The sequence below is a fragment of the Heptranchias perlo genome, chromosome 1, assembly GCF_035084215.1.
Source record: "Heptranchias perlo isolate sHepPer1 chromosome 1, sHepPer1.hap1, whole genome shotgun sequence".
Classification (NCBI taxonomy): Eukaryota; Metazoa; Chordata; class Chondrichthyes; order Hexanchiformes; family Hexanchidae; genus Heptranchias; species Heptranchias perlo.
In genome coordinates this window covers 12,554,940-12,573,938 of record NC_090325.1, presented here as the reverse complement: position 1 = coordinate 12,573,938, position 18,999 = coordinate 12,554,940, and the positions used below count along the sequence as shown (strand labels likewise).

General features: G+C 43.9%; 1 protein-coding gene across 2 annotated transcripts in view; it reads right to left on the bottom strand.

Annotated features, from left to right (window-relative positions):
* Nucleotides 1-1,654: 1,654 nt before the first annotated feature.
* LOC137323029 (snake venom metalloproteinase BjussuMP-2-like) overlaps nucleotides 1,655-18,999 on the bottom strand; it is a 38,543-nt gene continuing 21,198 nt past the window's right edge. Inside the window, exons 7-14 of one of the 2 annotated variants that reach the window (XM_067986428.1) lie at nucleotides 18,088-18,141; nucleotides 16,800-16,871; nucleotides 12,582-12,754; nucleotides 11,931-12,012; nucleotides 9,119-9,255; nucleotides 5,860-5,965; nucleotides 4,575-4,626; nucleotides 1,655-3,242 (exon numbers count right to left, since the gene is read on the bottom strand). In XM_067986428.1, coding sequence (XP_067842529.1) covers nucleotides 3,103-3,242; nucleotides 4,575-4,626; nucleotides 5,860-5,965; nucleotides 9,119-9,255; nucleotides 11,931-12,012; nucleotides 12,582-12,754; nucleotides 16,800-16,871; nucleotides 18,088-18,141 — 816 coding nt within the window. In that variant the 3' untranslated portion in view covers nucleotides 1,655-3,102. The remainder of the gene's footprint in view (nucleotides 3,243-4,574; nucleotides 4,627-5,859; nucleotides 5,966-9,118; nucleotides 9,256-11,930; nucleotides 12,013-12,581; nucleotides 12,755-16,799; nucleotides 16,872-18,087; nucleotides 18,142-18,999) is intronic. The other variant, XM_067986504.1, reaches the window with a different exon arrangement.

The window sequence follows — 18,999 nt, the reverse complement described above, 5'->3', positions numbered from 1 at the left end:
AACACAGGAGGTCGATTGGCATTGATACAATAGGGAACGAGAGATTGAGGCGAGCTTAATAGCTTTAGGATTCTCTTTGGAAAGAATAGGATCAGTGGTGCTCAGCAGAAGAAAACCTTCGCCACTGTTCTAATTGGTACAGAGTGGTGAGAATTAGGAATGAGGCACCTGTTGGATATCTTGAGCAGGCTGTCTGGCCCAAGTTGATACTTGTAACGCCGAGTTTACGAGAATGATTAACAACTGGAATGTGTTTCGAAAATAGGTGATTGAGACCAGAACGCTGAACTCAACTAAGAAACTGATGCATGTTTTCATGAGACTATAGAGTTGGTACTTGGGAAGTATAAGATCAAATGAGTCAAAGAGGTTTCTTCATTTAAGTGTCAGCTTGGCTCAATGCTCGCATTCCTTGCCTCTGAGTCAGTTTTTGGGTTCAAGCCTCACTCCAGGACTTGAACAGTTTACCTAGGCTGACATTTCAGGACCGTACTGAGGGAACGCTGCATTGCCGGAGATGGTGTCTTTCAGATGAGTCGTTAAATCAAGGCCCCATCAGCCCATTCAGTAGACTACAAGAGATCCCATGGCACTATTCAAATAAGAGCAGGGTGTTGTCCTGGCCAACATTTATGCCTCAATTAACAGCACCAAAATAAATTAATTGGTCCTTTATTTCATTGCTATTTCCTACATTACAACAGTGACTACAATCAGAAGTCCTTTATTGGCCGTAAAATGCTTTGGGACGTCCTGAGGCAGTGAACGGCGCGATATAAATACAGGTCTTACTTTCTTTTTATTTGTGAGACCACACTGTGAGCAAATTGGCTGCCACATTTGCCCACATTACAATAATGACTACAGATAATGAGTTGCTTTTTAATTGTAAAGTGCTTTGGGTTGTCCTGAAAGGCACTAGATAAATGCAAGTTCTAATTTCTTTCATCTGATCTGGTGGTATGTAGGGTTTGCTCTCTCTATTCCTGTTACTCAGAGGGATAGCAAGGTAAAGCAGTTGGAGCATTGCCTGTTTGTCACCAAAGGAAGTATTATGTCCTGTGATGTTTGCAAGGTTCTACGTCTGCACTCAAGTCCCAGGAATGCGAAAGCTTAGTGATGGTCAAGTGCGCAACCTTCTGATTGGCAACTCAAGGGTACGGTAGTGTAGTGGTTATGTTACTGGACTTGTTAATCCAGAGGCCTTGGCCTAATAATCCAGAGAATGTGAGTTCAAAGCCTACCATAGCAATTTGAGAATTCAGTTTAAAAGAAATTCAGAACTTAAAAAGTCACTGTGACCACGAAGCTGTTGGATTGTTGTAAAAACCCTACTGTTTCGCTAATGTCCTTTTAGGGAAGGAAACCCACTGTCCTGGTCCCACACCAACGTGGTTGACTCTTAACTGTCACTGTGAAGTGGCCTAGCAACCTCTCAGTTGCAACTGGGATGGAGTTGCAGTATCGCCTGTTTTGACACCACAGGAGGTATTATGTACTGTGATGTCAGCACTCGAGTCCCAGGAATGCACAAGCAGTGACGCCCACATCCCGAGAATGAATATTTTAAAAAAGCTACACCCCTTATCTTAGATTCTACAGAAAAGAACTTGAGCCTTTCGCGAACATAGAAAAATGTTTATTTAACAGATGACAAATCTTCACATTTTGCAGGTTAACGCTTCTGACTTTCTAACATGACAGTCAGAAGAAACAGAAACAAATATTATACGAATAATAATTATTCAGATTTACAATAACTGATGTATAGCAGAACATGAATTCGATGAGGTATCTTCTGCAATCAAACGAAGTTAAGGCTCACACGCTTAATGCAGTTGTATTACGTTCCTGTGCGCACTACTTTTAGACTATGATTACAAAGCAAAATGCAGTAGATGTTGGAAATCTGAAACAAAAACGGAAAACACCAGAGACTCTCAGGACATCAGGCAGCGACTGTCCAGAGAAATCGATGTTTTGGGTGTGGAACCGTTCCTCAGAACTAAAAGCATTGGTTTTTTTTAGCCACTTTTAGCATGGTTAACCCACTTGTTTTAAACAGGTTAATACCTGCCTAAAAACAGTGCGCAAAGGAATGTAGCATGAGTGCGTTTATATATGAACTTCGCCGATCAAAAAATATAGTCTACAGATTAAACTACAATATCTGTACAACTGTCCCTCCACTGCAATGCAGTAATAATTCTGGTTTAATAAGGGTTCACATGTTGGGAGGTTGTTCAAATTTCACAGTGACTGAAAGAGAAACCATCGACTGAGCTATATGCTAGGTTCTTATCTGAAATTATTTTTTTATTCGTTCATAGAATGTGGGCGTCGCTGGCTAGGCCAGCATTTATTGCCCATCCCTAATTGCCCTTGAGAAGGTGGTGGTGAGCCACCTTCTTGAACCGCTGCAGTCCGTGTGGTGAAAGTTCTCCCACAGTGCTGTTAGGAAGGGAGTTCCAGGATTTTGACCTAGTGACAATGAAGGAACAGCAATATATTTCCAAGTCGGGATGGTGTGTGACTTGGAGGGGAACATGCAGGTGGTGTTGTTCCCATGTGCCTGCTATCCTTGTCCTTCTGGGTGGTAGAGGTCGCGGATTTGAGAGTTGCTGTCGAAGAAGCCTTGGCGAGTTGCTGCAGTGCATCTTACCTTCACTAATTCCTTCACTCTGTCTTTTTTGCTAAAGTAAGATTTCCCCCTTCCCATTTTGTTGGGAGGCTTTAAAGCAGCAAAATCTTCATGGGAAAAAATGTCTCTGGCAAATCTGTATAAACCTAAGGGCTGATTTTAACTGTTGGTGAGCGGTAGCAGCCCATCATAACCTCGCCCGATTTTCCTTCCCAGTGGAAAAAAAGTGCACAACATGGTTGCAGAAATCTTATCTTTGCGTGTTTCTGACATCGTTGTGGAGTGAATGACGCCGATCTCCTTTCCGTTCCCTATGTCAACACAGGCAAGAATAAAGGGGATATCCCGAAGACATGTCTTTCTGAAGGCGGGAGCGCCTAATAATTAGCTACTTGAGCTAGAAGCGTGCGTTGGAGGAGAGGTGTAGAAGAAATCTCTTTACCCCGCCCGCAGCCCTTTAATTAGACGGTGCTGTGCTGAAGGAGAATTTCGGAAGAGTGATATGTGCTCTCAACATTGCTTTTCTTTCCTTTCTTCAGCAAAACTACCACCGCAAGTATAGCAATAATGAGGAAGAGCAACGATGCAGAGACAATAGTACCTGTCAATGGGAACAAGAAAAATGGATGTCAAGAGGACATTCAGCATCCATTCCACAGTAAAAAGAAACAATGCTCCTGATTTCCATGTTTTGCTAAAGTACCAAAATTATTCCACTTCCCAACTTGATTTTCTGCTAGTTTTCCATCTGCCCTCCCTCCACTCCTGAAGGCACCTTCTGCTTTCTGGAGTAAAGTTTCATGAACAACTGGCATCCTGCAGCACCTTGTCTAGGTGATGATTCTTCATGTGTGATCCAGACAGCGAGTGTTGGCAATAGGAGTGCATTACAACCTAATGTCAACGCTCAATCTTGTCCTTGTCGCATGGGCACTTTCCTGCAGGGGTATCGAACAAGAGCAGAACCTGAGCTGATTTCCTCACTCTAAGGCCAACTGCAATGCAACTGCAACTGGTTACTCCGGCTGAAAACAGATAACGAATCTGGCACCTTCTTAGTCTGTGCGCCTCGCCTACTCACTATCTTAACTAGGTCAGCTTGATGAGACTAAAAATTAAACCCAAAGTGTGAAGGAGCAGAGAAATGACCAGTTCCTATGAGGGTAAACTCACCAATCCTGCACTCAGCCTTCCTTGAAAGGAGTACAGTATTGTAGCCCTCTCTCCAATCCACACCCCTTCAAGTGCAAGTGAATTTGGTGAATTTACCTTGTACAATCACAGAAATTACAGCATAGAAGAAGGCCATTTGGCCCATCATGTCTATGCTGGTTCTAGCTTTTCAATTGGAGCCATCTACTCTAATTCCATTTCATTGCCTTTTCTCTCCTTTTTTATATTTTTCTCAAATACTAATCCAATTCTTGTTTAAATGATGTTATAAGCACTCCCTGAATAGCCACATGTGGGAAAATATTCCATGTTCTAATAATCTTTAGTGAAAAAATAATTCTAACTTCCCCCTTTGTTCTTCATAGAGTCTTGCAGCACATCAGGAGGCCATTCAGCCCATCGTGCCTGTGCCAGCTCTTTGAAAGAGCTGTCCAATTAGTCCCACTTCCCCCTACTGCTCGTTCCCCATAGCCCGGCAAACTTTTCCTTTTCAAGTATATATCCAATTGCTCTTTGAAAGTTACTATAGAATCTGCTTTATCTGCCCTTTCAGGCAGTGCGTTCCAGATCATAATAACTTGCTGCATTTAAAAAAAATCTTCTCATCTTCCCTCTGGTTCTTTTTTCACCTAACCTTAAATCTGCCCTCTAGTTACCAACCCTCCTGCCAGTAGAAACAGTTTCTCCTTATTTCCTATATCTAGTGTTAAAGCTCCTTCTCTACCCCCTTGTTACCGAGATCGTAAAGACAGGTACTTACCAATTTTATAGTTCACTGAGGTATCATCGTTTATTAATGCGACCGTGATATTCTGAGGAAAAAAAAGCAATGAAATCAGTTACTCTTGTGCCGTCACTGTCTCAAAATAAACACATATCCAAGGGATGCAGCTTTTAGGTAAATTAGCTGTAGTACCCTGCCTGATCCATGGGAGAGAACAGAGCCTGGTAAACCCTTGTGTTAATGAAGGGTCAGAGGATGAGCATCAACCATTTCACAAACAGAGTAATTTCAGAGGAACATAGAACAGCTTTGGTGGGAGGCCATTGATGGCAACTTGTTTTGAAGTTCATGGTACCAAACCCTGTCGAGGACCTTGGACATGTGCAAGTTAATGACTTTGATTTGGCAATGAATTTGATTCACCAAATTGCTGTATAGGGAACAAGGCCACCGGTGAAATGTCCATACCAAAAGCCATACTGGCGATCATGGATTAGGCCAGAGCCTTCAAGGCAATGGATAATGTGAGAGTCAATAGCAGATCCCATAACTTTAAAAAGTAAAGGTAATAGGGCAGTGGATTAAAGAGCAAAAGGGATAGGTGAACACAAACAGATCTCCAAAAAGGTGGACTGGGAGTGAAAGAGATTAAAGAAACAGAACAGTACAGGTGTTTAGTGCATTAATCTTAGGACAACGGGTGGACACTGTCTGGATCTGAGGTCGTCTAGGAATTGAGGAAGCAGCGGATTCATCATAGCTGGCGGGGGGTGGGGGGAAGAAAAAAATTATACCAATCCAATGGAGGGTCTTTACCAGGTCTTCATGAATGGAGCTGGGCAGGAAAAATTGGACCAAAATGGTCAACTTTCTCTTTAGCAGAACTATCTACTGCACCATCAGGATGGAAACGAGGGCTCACAAAAGTTTTGAGAACAGACCACTCGGAGCATATGCTGGAAGGGCAAGGAGGCAGCCGTTGATGCTTCTGTTCTATAAAGTTGCATTTAGCAGGTCCTAAAAGTAAATTTACGAAGTTGGCCCAGGAGGTAGAGTTTTAACGAGGGACAGCTGAATGACAGGCAGGACTGGACCGAGACATAGCATCAGATCTGAAGAAGGGCAAGTGTGAGGTGCGAAATCTTCCATGCCAATGAGAATAACATTAGTTACTTTACTAGCAGAGGTAGAAGAGGGAAAGTTAAACTGAAGATAGCATTCTCCAAAGACCATTCCCAATGGCCTGCCTTGCCAAACAAGGTGCAATTGGTTTTTGGAGTAGGATCTTTTTTTGGTAGCAATTAGAGATATCCTGGCTCACCATGGAGTTATCTGGTTGATCCATTAAACAGATGATGTTCTGTTGATTCAAGAAGCTGTCCAGGAATACTCTACTGCAGTCACTGAATATCGGATTCAGCATCCATCTGCGGGATAAGCACACACCATTTTAATTTTTTTATTTTAGGAAAGCGTAGACAATCAACAAATGAAAATAAACACCGTCATTCAAGCTTGTGTAAATCTTTCATTGTTCTTGGAGAAAAGTTACACCAGGGATGAGGGACTTCAGTTATGTGGAGAGGCTGGAGAAGCTGGGATTGTTCTCCTTAGAGCAGAGAAGGTGAAGAGGAGATTTAATGGAGTGCTCAAAATTATGACAGGTTTTGATAGAGTAAATAGGGAGAAACTGTTTCCATTGGCAGGAAGTTCAGTAACCAAAGGACAGAGATTTAAGACAATTGGCAAAAGAACCAGAGCAAAGATGAGAAGAAATTTTTTAACGCAGCGAGTTGTTATGATCTGGAATGCAATGCAAGGGTGGTGGAAGTAGATTCAATAGTAACTTTCGAAAGAGAATTGGATATACACTTGAAAACGAAAAATTTACAGGGCTATCGGGAAAGAGATGGGGAGTGGGACTAATTGGATAGCTCTTTCAAAGAGCCGGCACAGGCACAATGGGCCGAGTGGCCACCTCCTGTGCTGTATCATTCTTTGATCATTCCTATGTCCAACACAATTTGCTCGCCTCCACTCCTGAATGTGCTGGCCTCCTAGCCAGGATCCACCAGTGTAGGTATCCCTCCGACCCCTCACCCGAGCGCTATTCGTCATGCATCAACCCAGACAGTATCAGCAAGCTATTCCACTGTGGAGAGCATTACCGTGGATCCTAATTCTGCTCTCCCTATGTCCATGCCCATGTACTTTTCAGCAGGTATGGGTCACCCTAACTGAATTACTCCAAGCCAGGTGCTGAGGCCAATTCGTGGATTCCAACCAAATGCCCCAGCTAAGATCAACTAACTTAGCGCAGGCCAAGAATTGAACCAAACACCTTCTGGCTTATTTGGCTTGGTGCTAAACCATGCAGTTTACCCACTCAGCCATAGCGGGATTTATCTCATTGTTTAGTGAAATATTAGGCACAAGCCATTTATAATTTTATCCAAATTTACAAGTGTAATTCTTTTGTTCTTCTAAATGTCCTTTCTTTCCTGAACCACTCTGCCACAATAATATTGCCTCATTGATAACACAGAGCAACTTACACTGGAAGTGGTTGTTTAAAGTCCCTCCTATTTAACACTTTACAGCATATCCTCGGCACTGGTACTGAAAGAACTGTCAGTGCAGTTGCACTCAGATCTTTGTGGTTGTAGCCATGTTATTGGGGTGAAGGATCATACAGATTAGGAACAGGAGTAGTTTATTCAGCCCCTCAAGCCTGCTCTGCCCTTCAAACAGATCATGGCTGATCTGTACCTCAACTCCATTTACCCTCCTTCGCTCCATATCCCTTGATACCCTTACCCAACAAAAATCTATCTATTGATCTCCGTCTTGAAGGCTCCAATTGACCCCCAGCATCTACAGGCTTTTGGGGGAGTGAATTCCAGATTTCCACTACCCTGTGTGTGAAAAAAATGCCTCCTGATTTCCCTCTTAAGTGGCCTAGCTCTAATTTGAAGGCTATGCTTTGTTCTTGATTCCCCCCCACCAGAGGAAATAGTTTCTCTTTATGGTACTAGCCATGATGTTAGGGTGAAGGCCCAAACAGATCAGCGATGTGCAAAGAGTACAACTGGTCTCCAGCTCAAACTGCCGGTGGCTATGTCAACATGGCAGTGCTTTGCTTCTGGAGATGGGGAGAAAAACCACCTAACGTTTGTGGCATTCTGTGACACCTCCCCCCCACCACTATCTTGTTTATAGTACACTGCTGTTTCTGAAGGCCGGGCTGCCCTCTGAGCACAGTGACACAAAGTAGGGTTTTAGTGAGTGCCTGTGGAGCACTGTTTTCTGAAGTGGCCTTCCAGTTCCGTTCTGGGTCCCATTGAACATGTCAGTTTGGCTTGATTGGTAGAATTCTCATCGGGTTTTTAATCCCACACCAGGTCTTCACCTTACAGCAGAGACTGACACGTCAGTGGGGTGCTGAGAGAGTGTCAGATTGCTGGCCGTGCCACCTTCGGGCTATAGTCAGTGTCAATTTCATTGAAGTCAATGGAAACGAACAGCGGGAGCAATGTACGGTGGGCTGAAAAGTGGCAAATGGAATTCAATCCAGAGAAGTGTGAGGTAATGTATTTGGGGAGGGCAAACAAGGCAAGGGAGTACACAATAAATGGGAGGATACTGAGAGGTGTAGAGGAACAAAGGGGCCTTGGAGTGCATGTCCACAGACCCCTGAAGTTAGCAGGACAGGTGGATAAGGTGGTTAAAAAGGCATACAGGAAACTTTCCTTTATTAGCCGTGACATAGAATATAAGAGCAGGCAGGTTATGTTAGAACTGTATAAAACATTGGTTAGGCCACAGCTTGAGTACTGCGTATAGTTCTGGTCACCACATTACAGGAAAGATTGATTGCAATAGAGAGAGTACAGAGGAGATTTACGAGGATGTTGCCAGGGCTGGAGAATTTTAGCTATGAGAAAAGATTGGATAGGCTGTGGTTGTTTTCTTTGGAACAAAGGAGGCTGAGGGGAGATTTAATTGAGGTGTATAAAATTATGATGGGACTAGATAGAGTGGATAGGGAGGACCTATTTCCCTTAGCAGAGGGGTCAGTGACCAGGGGGCATAGATTTAAAGTAATTGGTAGAAGGATTAGAGGGGAGCTGAGAAGAAATTTTTTCACCCAGAGGGTGGTGGAGGTCCAGAACTCACTGCCTGAAAGGGTGGTAGAGGCAGAAACCCTCAACTCATTTAAAAAGTACTTTGATGTGCACTTGAAGTACCGAAACCTACAGGGATATGGACCAAGTGCTGGAAAGTGGGATTAAGCTGGATAGCTCTTTTTCGGCCAGCACAGACACGATGGGCTGAATGGCCTCTTTCTGTCCCGTAACATTCTATGATTCTATGTTAACGGGCAGCTAATTCGATATCTGTTTAACACCATTGCCCAGAGTTAAAATGACCTCTGATCTGTTTACAAGCAAAGGTTACAAAGAATTTATTTTAGGAAGACAACATTCTTTTAATGACCATAATGCAAAGTGTCAGGCCAGATACTTGACCTTTAAAAGCTCGTTAAGAAATGAAATGTGGTAAATGTCAATCGTTCTTACACAGCTGATGCTGCCAGTAAGCACTTCCCAGAGGTGACAGGGCAATGACAAGTGGGTTCATCGTGATACATTCCCAGATTATGACCTATTTCGTGAGCAATGTATTTAGCCACCTCTCTGGTACTTGCACTTGTATCCTGCAAATGCAAAAAAAAAGATATGGTCGTTAGCATGGTACCCCATGACCCGTACAACAGCATCTACATCCTGGTATGAATGCACCAAGCTTTATTCTCACTGTTTCTTCAATCTATAGAACCGTAGAGGTTTACAGAAGGAAGCCATTCAGCTCATTCTAGCTCTTTGCGAGAGCAATCCAAAACTAATGCCACTGCCCTGCTCTCTCCCCTGAGCCCCACATCTTCCTCTGCTTCAAATATCTATTTACTTTTTTCTTAAAGGACGCAATGGTCTCTGCCTCAACCTCTCCCTGTGGCGGAACATTCCATGCTCCATCAAACCTCAGTGCAAAGAAATTTATCTTAAACTGTCTCTGCACTGCTCAGTGACAATTTTAAACTGGTCTTGTCACTGACTTTCAACCAGAGGAAACAGTCTTTCCCTATCCCCCCAATCAAAACCCTTCATCATTTAAAAAAACCTCTATTAAATCTCCTTTTAGCCTTCTCTGATCAAATGAAAATAGTCTCTTTAGATCATTAACTTGAATGTTTCACAGACCAATGGATGCAAATCTCCCCTCTCTCTGCTGGCTGTTAAGATCCCTAAATGAAAGGAGTTTGACTCTCCCAATCCTATTCCAAGTGGGAATAAACCTACAGCAGAAAATTATCCATAATTGTGCACTATTTGGCAGTCTCAATGAGAATATTCACATGGTCAGCAGGTGTGAAAATTGGAAGTGTCGCACTCTGGGGCATAGGGGCACTCTCTTAATGTTAGTGTTAGGGCAGATTGTGAGGGGAAGGAAAGAAAGCTTGACTCGGCACCTGCATCAATTCATAGAATCATAGGACATTTACGGCACAGAAGGAAGCCATTCGGCCCATCATGTCCATGCCAGCTGAGAAACGAACCACCTAGTCTAATCCAATCTAACCCCCACTACATCTAACCCGCAATTTATTGTTCCATGCTATATCTGATCCATGTAATGAGTTACACATGCTTTATCTGAAAGTCAGCACGGATTTATTAAAGGCAAATCGTGTTTGACTAACTTGATTGCGTTCTTTGAGGAAGTAACAGAGTTGATGAGGGTAGTGTGGTTGATGTGTATATGGACTTTCAAAAGATGTTTGATAAAGAACCACATAATAGACTTGTTAGCAAAATTGAAGCCCATGGGATTAAAGGGGCAGTGGCAGCGTGGATACAAAATTGGCTAAGTGGCAGGAAACAGAGAGTAGTGGTGAACAGTTGTTTTTCGGACTGGAGGGAAGTATACAGTGGTGTCCCTGGGGGTTAGTGCTGGGACCACTGCTATCTTTAATATATATCAATGACCTGGACTTGAGTATAATTTCAAAGTTTGCAGATGACACGAAACTTAGAAATGTAGTAAACAGTGAGGAGGATAATTACATACTTCAAGAGGACATAGACAGATTGGTGAAATAGGCAGACACATGGCAGATGAAATTTAACGCAGAGAAGTGTGAAGCGATTCATTTTGGTAAGAAGAATGAGGAGAGGCAATATAAACTAAATGGTACGATTTTAAAGGGGGTGCAGGAACAGAGAGACCCAGGGGTGCACATACATAAGTCTTTGAAGATGGCAGGACAAGTTGAGAAGTCTGTTAAAAAGACATACAGGATCCTTGACTTTATAAATAGAGGCTTAGAGACAATAGCAAGAAAATTATGCTAAACCTTTATAAAATATTGGTTAGGCCCCAACTTGAATATTCATAGTACAGCACAGGAGCTGGCTTTCGGCTTCTGTGCTGGCTCTTTGAAAGAGCTATCGAATTAGTCCCATTCTCCAACTCTTTCTCCGTAGCCCGTAAATATTTTCCCTTCAAGTATTATCCAATTCCCTTTTGAAAGTTACTATAGAATCTGCTTCCACCACCCTTTCAGGCAGTGCATTCCAGATTGTTAAAACTCGCTGCGTAAAAAATGTTTCCTCATGTCGCTTTTGGCTCTTTTGCCGATCACCTTAAATCTGTGTCCTCTGGTTACCGACCCTTCTGCTACTGGAAATAGTTTCTCCTTATTTACTCTATCAAAACCGTTCATGATTTTGGACACCTCTAGCAAATCTCCTCGTAACCTTTTCTGTTCTAAGGAGAACAACCCCAGCTTCTCCAGTCTCTCCACATAACTGAAGTTCCTCATCCCTGTATTCAAAATCATGAAGGGTTTCCAGTGGCAGTTCCGTAACCAGAGGACACAGATTTAAGGTAATTGGCAAAAGAACTAGAGGTGACATGAGGAATTTTTTTTTACGCATGATCTGGAATGCACTGCCTGAAAGGGTGGTGGAAGCAGATTCAGCAATAACTTTCAAAAGGGAATTGGATGAATATTTAAAGGTGAAAATTTTGCAGGGCTATGGGGAAAGAGCAGGGGAGTGGGACTAATTGGATAGCTCGTTCAAAGAGCCAGCACAGGCATGATGGGCTGAATGGCCTCCTATGCTGTATCATTCTATGATTTGTCCCACACACATCTGATCCATATTTTATCTGGTCCACACTTTATCATTCCCACAAATTATCTGACCTGTGCTATATCAGCTGGCACTGATCGAAGAAGTGCCCCATTTGCCAGCATTCACCTCAAAGAACACAAAAAAATTCACCCAAAAGATTTGCTGAAAGAAATTAAACAACATCAGGCCGCACCTTGACAACTCCTCCACTTCTCTCCTTCGAGCACATCTCATTCAGGTAGGCTTGCCCTAGCGACTTCTGAAAAGGCACACCACTAGGGGAGGGGGATAAAAAAAAACAAAAGAGAAAATTGTCAGTAAAAGGCAAACCAATTTTGATAAAAGGCAGTAATGACAGCAAGACGTCCCCCTTAAATAGCATCAGAAAAGTAAAGATCTCCGAGAACGCCTCATTGGGCCAGCCACCAGACGGTGTGCAAGGATTCGTATCAAGGGCATAAATCTATTTTAATAAAAACACAAAGCTAAAGCTCCCCTCGGTGGCACAGTAGATAACTGCATCGCCATACAGTCCAAGAAAATCCTAGGTTCATTACCATGGAGCTACGGCTGTATGAAAAGCACGGTCACTATGTGGGTTTACCAACAGCCCCTCCCCCACCCGCCCCGCCCAAAAATGTCCAGTAATTCCAGAAGTAGGCACAGGTTATTGAGGGGTGTGGGAGATACCTTCCAGATTTCGGGAGCGGTTTACAGACTACTATGGGTCTTTTCTGGTCCAAAACGTACCTAAGTACAACTTTATCAAAGGCCTTTAAAACCAGCTGCACCCCCCCTCCGCCCCCACAGATGGTTGTGTTCAATGGCACAGGTCCACAGGTACCTGATCAGTTGGGCATTATCATGGTGTTTCCTTGGCACAAGCTCTTCACTTCTCCATTTCATGAACTTTAGCAGGGCCTCTGAAGAGTCCTGGCTGAAGTTAACCTTGTTTTCAGTTGTCCAGATTTCTATGCCAACCAGAAAAATCTGGATATTTAACTGTCTGTGGTAGATCTGAGAAAAAACACAGGATTCAAACAGTGGGCTTAGAAGCTGCAAATCTTCTTTGGAATGTCTCACTCAGACCTTCTTTACATTCTCCCACCCCCCACTCCCTCCCTTCATTCCACCAGCAGGGAGCTGGGTCCCACGCTCTGGAATTCTCATCCCTAAATCCCATCTTGCTACCTCACTCTTCGACTCATTCTCAAACCCCACTTCTTTGACCCAATTTATCATTTCAGTTCTGCAAAGTGCCTTGGGATCTTTCCGATGCTAAAACTGCCATCTAAATGCAAATTGTTATGGTTGTTGTTGCCATACGCACTACCGTGGGAGCATCATCACCACAAGGACTGCACAGCGGTTCAGGAAGAAGGCCCACCAACACCTTTTTTGGGCAAGTAGGGATGAGCAGTAAATGCCGGCCTTGCCCGTGTCGCCACATCCCAAGATTGAATATGTATAAAAAGATGGACGCTCGCTGCTGCGGAGTGAAACGTGACTGCTAGTCAACGATCGGAGCTTGCCTTTTATTCTGGGTATCGTCCACTTTACTCAAGCTAAAAATGGGGAAGCTAGGAGCAAGGAGGGAGCCTCTGCACCCAATAGGTACTGGAGTTGTGGAATATATTGCCCAGGAGGGACATTGAAATGGACAATGCAAATGGGATCATGAGGCAACTAAATGTGTTTCTAGAGAAAGAAAGGATTGGGCGAAGGTGGATACGTTGGGATGATCCACGAATAAGATCTAATGGACTTTTCCTGTTGCTAAAAATTCTTATTTTTGTCCAGTTGTTTTTGGCTCTCCCGTATCATTGCTTATAGTGAATCAGGATATCTGCAAGGACAGGCGCATTATGCAAAATGTATTATTTTGCTGCTGAGGGGAAATTGTGCGTAACCTTGCTCATCCTTTAAGGATCACAATAGCTTGGTGCCATCAATATACACATTCTGAGGTCAATTGGAAGATATTTGCTCTTCGGGAGATCTGCCACAGCATTGCTCGTAGTGAATTAAACATATGCTGAAGCAGGACATCCAAAGTGTGACAACTAAAATGTGACAGCAAGTAAGTGTGACATTTATAGGAAGTGTGCACCATACGGAGACTTTTAATATAATATATATCTATCCCCAATCCCCTCAGCTTGGCATCACTCGCAAGCCAAGAGGGCAGCCATGTTATGTGCTAGCCTGCTCTTTGTAATTAAGGGAGAGGAGGACAGGAGTTGGACAAGATCCAAGTTTTGAAACTAATACAAGGAATCCCCAATGTAGATCGGAGAATGAGCCATTACCGTCCTTTCTGACAGACAGCCTGTGCCTGAAGATTCTCTGACCAGTGCAGATTGTTACACTCCTTCTGCTCCTGAAGGATTTGATTATTATTCATTCTGGGGATGTGGGCGACACTGGCAAGGCTGGCATTTATTGCCCAGCCCCAGTTGCCCTGAGGGCATTAAGAGTCAACCATGTCGTATGGGATTGGAGTTACACGTAGGCCAGAGCGGGTAAGGGTGGCAGGTTCGCTACCCTGAAGGACATAAATGAATCAGTTGGGTTTTTGTGACAACCTGGCAGCTTTATCTGGTGCCAGCCCACAAATTACTAGAATTTAACTGAATTCAATTTCCCAACTTGCCATGGTGGGATTTGAACTCTCAACCTCTGGATAGTTATTCCAGTAGATACTGGCACCAATCTGGGGTTATAGTGCCATGAGTGTCAGCTGCTTTCCTACCTGAGTACCCGGTAGTCACCCTTCATGCGTAGAGCCCTAGACAGTGAGTGTCAGAGGGCTGCTCGACCATGGGGGAATCACAGCCAAGCCCAATTCTTTCATCACCCAGAGTTCAAACACTAGAACTTTCCAGCAGGGACCATTGATCATCAACAGGAGCCTTGGCTGATTTTTCCCCTCCACAGCCCAGGGGCACTGCGTTCAATGGTCAATGGGACCTTGCTGCACGTTAGTTTCACTCCAGGCTTTGCTTGACCAACTAGGCCGTACCAACTTTAAATGTGAAGGTCTCGTTACAGCACTGAGCTGCACCTATGTAATTTTAGTATTATTGGACTCAAGTGGTTTCACACTGGGCAGAACGAGCCCAGAAGGTAGGGGGAAGGACAGGGCGGAAGAAGCAGACAAAGGAAAACATGGTGACTTAGGTCTGACTTGATCATCTCTTGGAACAGATTTTACTGTTTCCATAGGAATAGGAAGGTTTATTGAGGATTTTCTCACATGTCTCATACAGTAGCACATTATGGAGTTAACCAGTTGCCATGGCTACATTGAGTAGAGGATTATTGTGAGGAAACCAAGTGCTTAACGACCTACAGTGGTGGGTAATAGGTAATTACAAGAGTGAGGTAGCACTTGGCTTATTGATGGGTAGGAGCAGGAGGCCGAAGTGTGAAATGTGCTTTTATTGCACTCCCCTATCACTGTATTACTGCAGGAGATATTTTTTTTCCAAACTCCGCTAACCATTTCAACATCATCGACCATCATCTTGTGAGGCAATTTGGAGCCACCAAGCAACAACAATAACAACAACTTCCATTTATATAGCGCCTTTAATGTAGTAAAACACCCCAAGGACGTTTTACAGGAGTGATTATCAAACAAAATTTGACACCGAGCCAAATTAGGAGATATTAGGACAGGTAACCAAAAGCTTGATCAAAGAGGTAGGAGCATCTTAAAGGAGTAGAGAGAGGTGGAGAGGATTAGAGAGGGAATTGCAGAGCTTAGGGCCTAGGCAGCTGAAGGCATGGCTGTCAATCGTGGAGCAATGAAAATCTGGGATGCCGTGGGCTGCCAGGTCTGGAGGAAGCCCCGAGGTCCATGTTGGAGGAGGAATACGATATCCATCAAGGGAAGTCCTCAGTATCTGCCACCACTTCATTTTGAGCCCATCATGTAGGGTTGCCAGCCCTCCGGGATTGCCCTGGAGTCTCCAGGAATGAAAGATTAATTTCCTGGACACTGATGCGAGAAACACCCAGGGAGAAACACCACTGGCGCATTAAAAAAAATTGTGTGCCTTTTTACATTTCTTTTGAACACTTGCTTATTAGTTATAACAATATTGGAGATGGGAGGGAAAGGCTGTTAGACTGGGCGGGGTGGCTGGAGGGAGGTCATGTGATGAAACCTCCAGGAGTTGGCAAACCTAGGCCCATGGGAGGCTTTCAAAAATTCGCATTCCTGAGGTGGAGGTTTATAAGCCACTGGCCCCACAGGATTTTCTGCTCATCAAATTCCTGATGTGCACTCCCAACGTTCCTTGTGAGGTTCTTTTAAAATCACCCTCAATCGGCATAGTTGGTGCCTTTTTTAGAGTGGGTCAGAGAAGCTCAGGGCATTTGGCAAGTGGCAGAGGAAGTGGTGCTCATCTGGGGAATGGGAGTCAGGTACTTTTCGTGATTGAATGAAGGACATTTGTTGAGTTAGGTTAGAGTTGGAGTCCACCAAGGACACAGAGTGATGGTTCAAGAAAAGCCGAGGGTGACAGCTGGAGATAGCCTGGAGTCGTCTTCAGGAATACCTAGGGAATCACCAATGATCCTGTCACTCATTTCGAAGTCTGCGGCACTGTATTCCGATCATTACCTCGCGCACACTCCAGAGCAGCACACAATAAACAGCTCATCTGAAGATTGATTCCTTTCTTACCTTGAGCCTCCAATTTCTCTGTCTCTCTCTCTTTGAATCGCAACTTTTCTTGCTTTGATTTTACTCTGCTCCTCTGAACCCTCCTCCCATTGTCCAACTTGTTCTTCCTTCTCCCTGCATTCGGTGCTTTGAAATCAAGACTCGTTAGACTGTCTCCCACATGAACCCCTTCCTTTCCAGGACCTCGACTTCTTAACTCCCTCGTTCTTCCCTTCCTCTCACGATCTTACAGGCGTGTAAAACCCAAACTTGGCATTTTGAGTTATGCCATCTTCTGCCCTACTCTTCCCACCCTCAGGAGAGTGCTGCGTTATGGGCCTTGACCTTTCACCTGGGCTTCTCAATAAGAAATAGTTTCATTTCCGTTACCTGATTAACATGATGGGCAAGGGTAATTAAACGGTCCTTTGTCTTTTTGAGGTCCCCTTCATTTTGGAGAAACTGTGGAAACAAAATGATAGCGAATGGTTAAGTCATGTTTGTGAAAAGAATGTTAGCAATGCACTTTTGAAAACTGAATTAGAAGTTTTTATTTTGTTCTCTTTTCTCTCCTTCTCCCCTGGAGATGGTGCCTCACACTGGGGTTTAAGAAGGTCTTTTAGCAGCGAGGAAAGCCAAGTCGGCCCACAAACAAGCCTCCCCACCCACTTCTCACCGTATCCCTCAATTCATTCTCTCTGGAATTATATCGAGTAATTTTGCGGGGTGGTGCCCGACCATTTAATGGTTGGACAATCGAGCGTCATGCACATCCAAATTTCCAATATGCACTTCTGGCAGACAAGGCTCCTTGAATCCTCTTGAACCCATTTGTACCGATTATTTAATTGTCCTTCACGGTAACTTATTCCCGCAAACTCTTTTGCTTGAATAAGTTCTGCCCAACTTCTCTTCTTATTCTTAGCCTTCCAATCTTTAACTTGTGTATCCCTGTTATTTGAACTCTTCCCCATGGTGCGTAATTTGCCTGGATCAATCTTGCCAGTCCCTGCCATAATCTTGGGACCTGCGGTTAAATCACTCCGAAATCTCCTCTTTTCCAAAGTTTCGGCTACCATATAAAACGCCATGCAGGACTGTTTTGTCCCGAATTTTCTCCCTTGCTTTCCCAAAGTTGCTGACTAATAAAGAAGTACAGTTTCACAGAGCCAAACAAGCCTCTAGTACCTCACCCACGTGGTAACATTTCATTTCCTAGCCTGGAGGGCAATATATTTCTCTTTTAGGGGTTGGGAGGGGAATGGCATCACATGCAAGACTGACCCTATTCTCTCCTGATGTCCACACACTCACTTTCCAGCAGGGGAGTAACTGGGATAATGATCTGGAATGGGAACCTTGGCTGATATCCCACTGCCCCCCCATCCTCCCTAACCCTGGGGCGCGAAAGCCAATTATAGTGATTTGCCAACTCAGAGCCGAGATCAAACCTGGAACCTTCCTGGACTGTACGGTTGGGTACCGTAACCAGATGGTGCATTTACCCATTCATTCATTGGGACAAAGCTCTTTGAGGTGAAGAAGAAGGGTATCAAGGCACATGGATCAAAAGCGGGTAAATGGAGCTGAAATATAGATCTGCCATGATCTGATTGAATGGCGGAACAGGGTCGAGGGGCTGAATGGCCTACTCCAAAGTTCCAATGAAAAATCTTACCTCCTCTCTGTCAGCCACCAGGAAGAGCTCAATGCTGAGTTTGGTGTTATGAGTCTAGTAAAGAAAGATGAAGAAAAAGAACATAATGATGCATGCCCTTCCCTGCAATTCTCTTATTTATGTACACGAAGAAAGAAGGGCCTGCATTTATATAGCACTTTATAACATCTCTGAGAAACATTCCAAAACATGTCATATGCAGATACTTACTCCGAAATGACTGCTCTTAGGTTGGTAAACATGCTACCATTTTGCAAGATCACACTAACAGTAATGAGATGAGTGACCAATTAATTTGTTTTTAATGGTGCTGTGCTTGAGCAATGAATGTTTTCCAGGACACTGGGAGACCTCCCTGCTTTTCTTCAGGTAGTGCCACGTGATCTTTGGTATCCAACCATGCAGCTGACTGGCCTCAGTTTAATTTCTCATTCAAAGGAGAGCACTCCCTCACTACTGCACTGAGTGTCAGCCTCGATTGTGAACTCAAATCCTCTGGGGCTTGACTACAAGCCTTCTGCCAAATGAAGCAAGTTAACACTCTACCTGAAAGCAGTCACTGCACTTTAAAAAGTAATTCACTACATTAAGCCTTCCGCTCTTCCAACTCTGGTCGACTGCACAGACACCCTCTCTTACCATCAGTAACAAAGTCTTCAGCCAACTTATCCCCATACTCTGGAACTCTCTCCCTCAACCCCTTTGTCTTACTACATATTACAAAAGAATTTACAGCACAGAAACAGGCCATTTGGCCCAACTGGTCTATGCCGGCATTTATGCTCCACACAAGTCTCCTCCCACTGTCTTCATATAAACCTATCAGCAAATCCTTCTATTCTGTTCTCCCTCAAGTACTTATCGAGTTTCCCCTTAAATGCATCTATGCTATTAGGCTCAACTACTCCATGT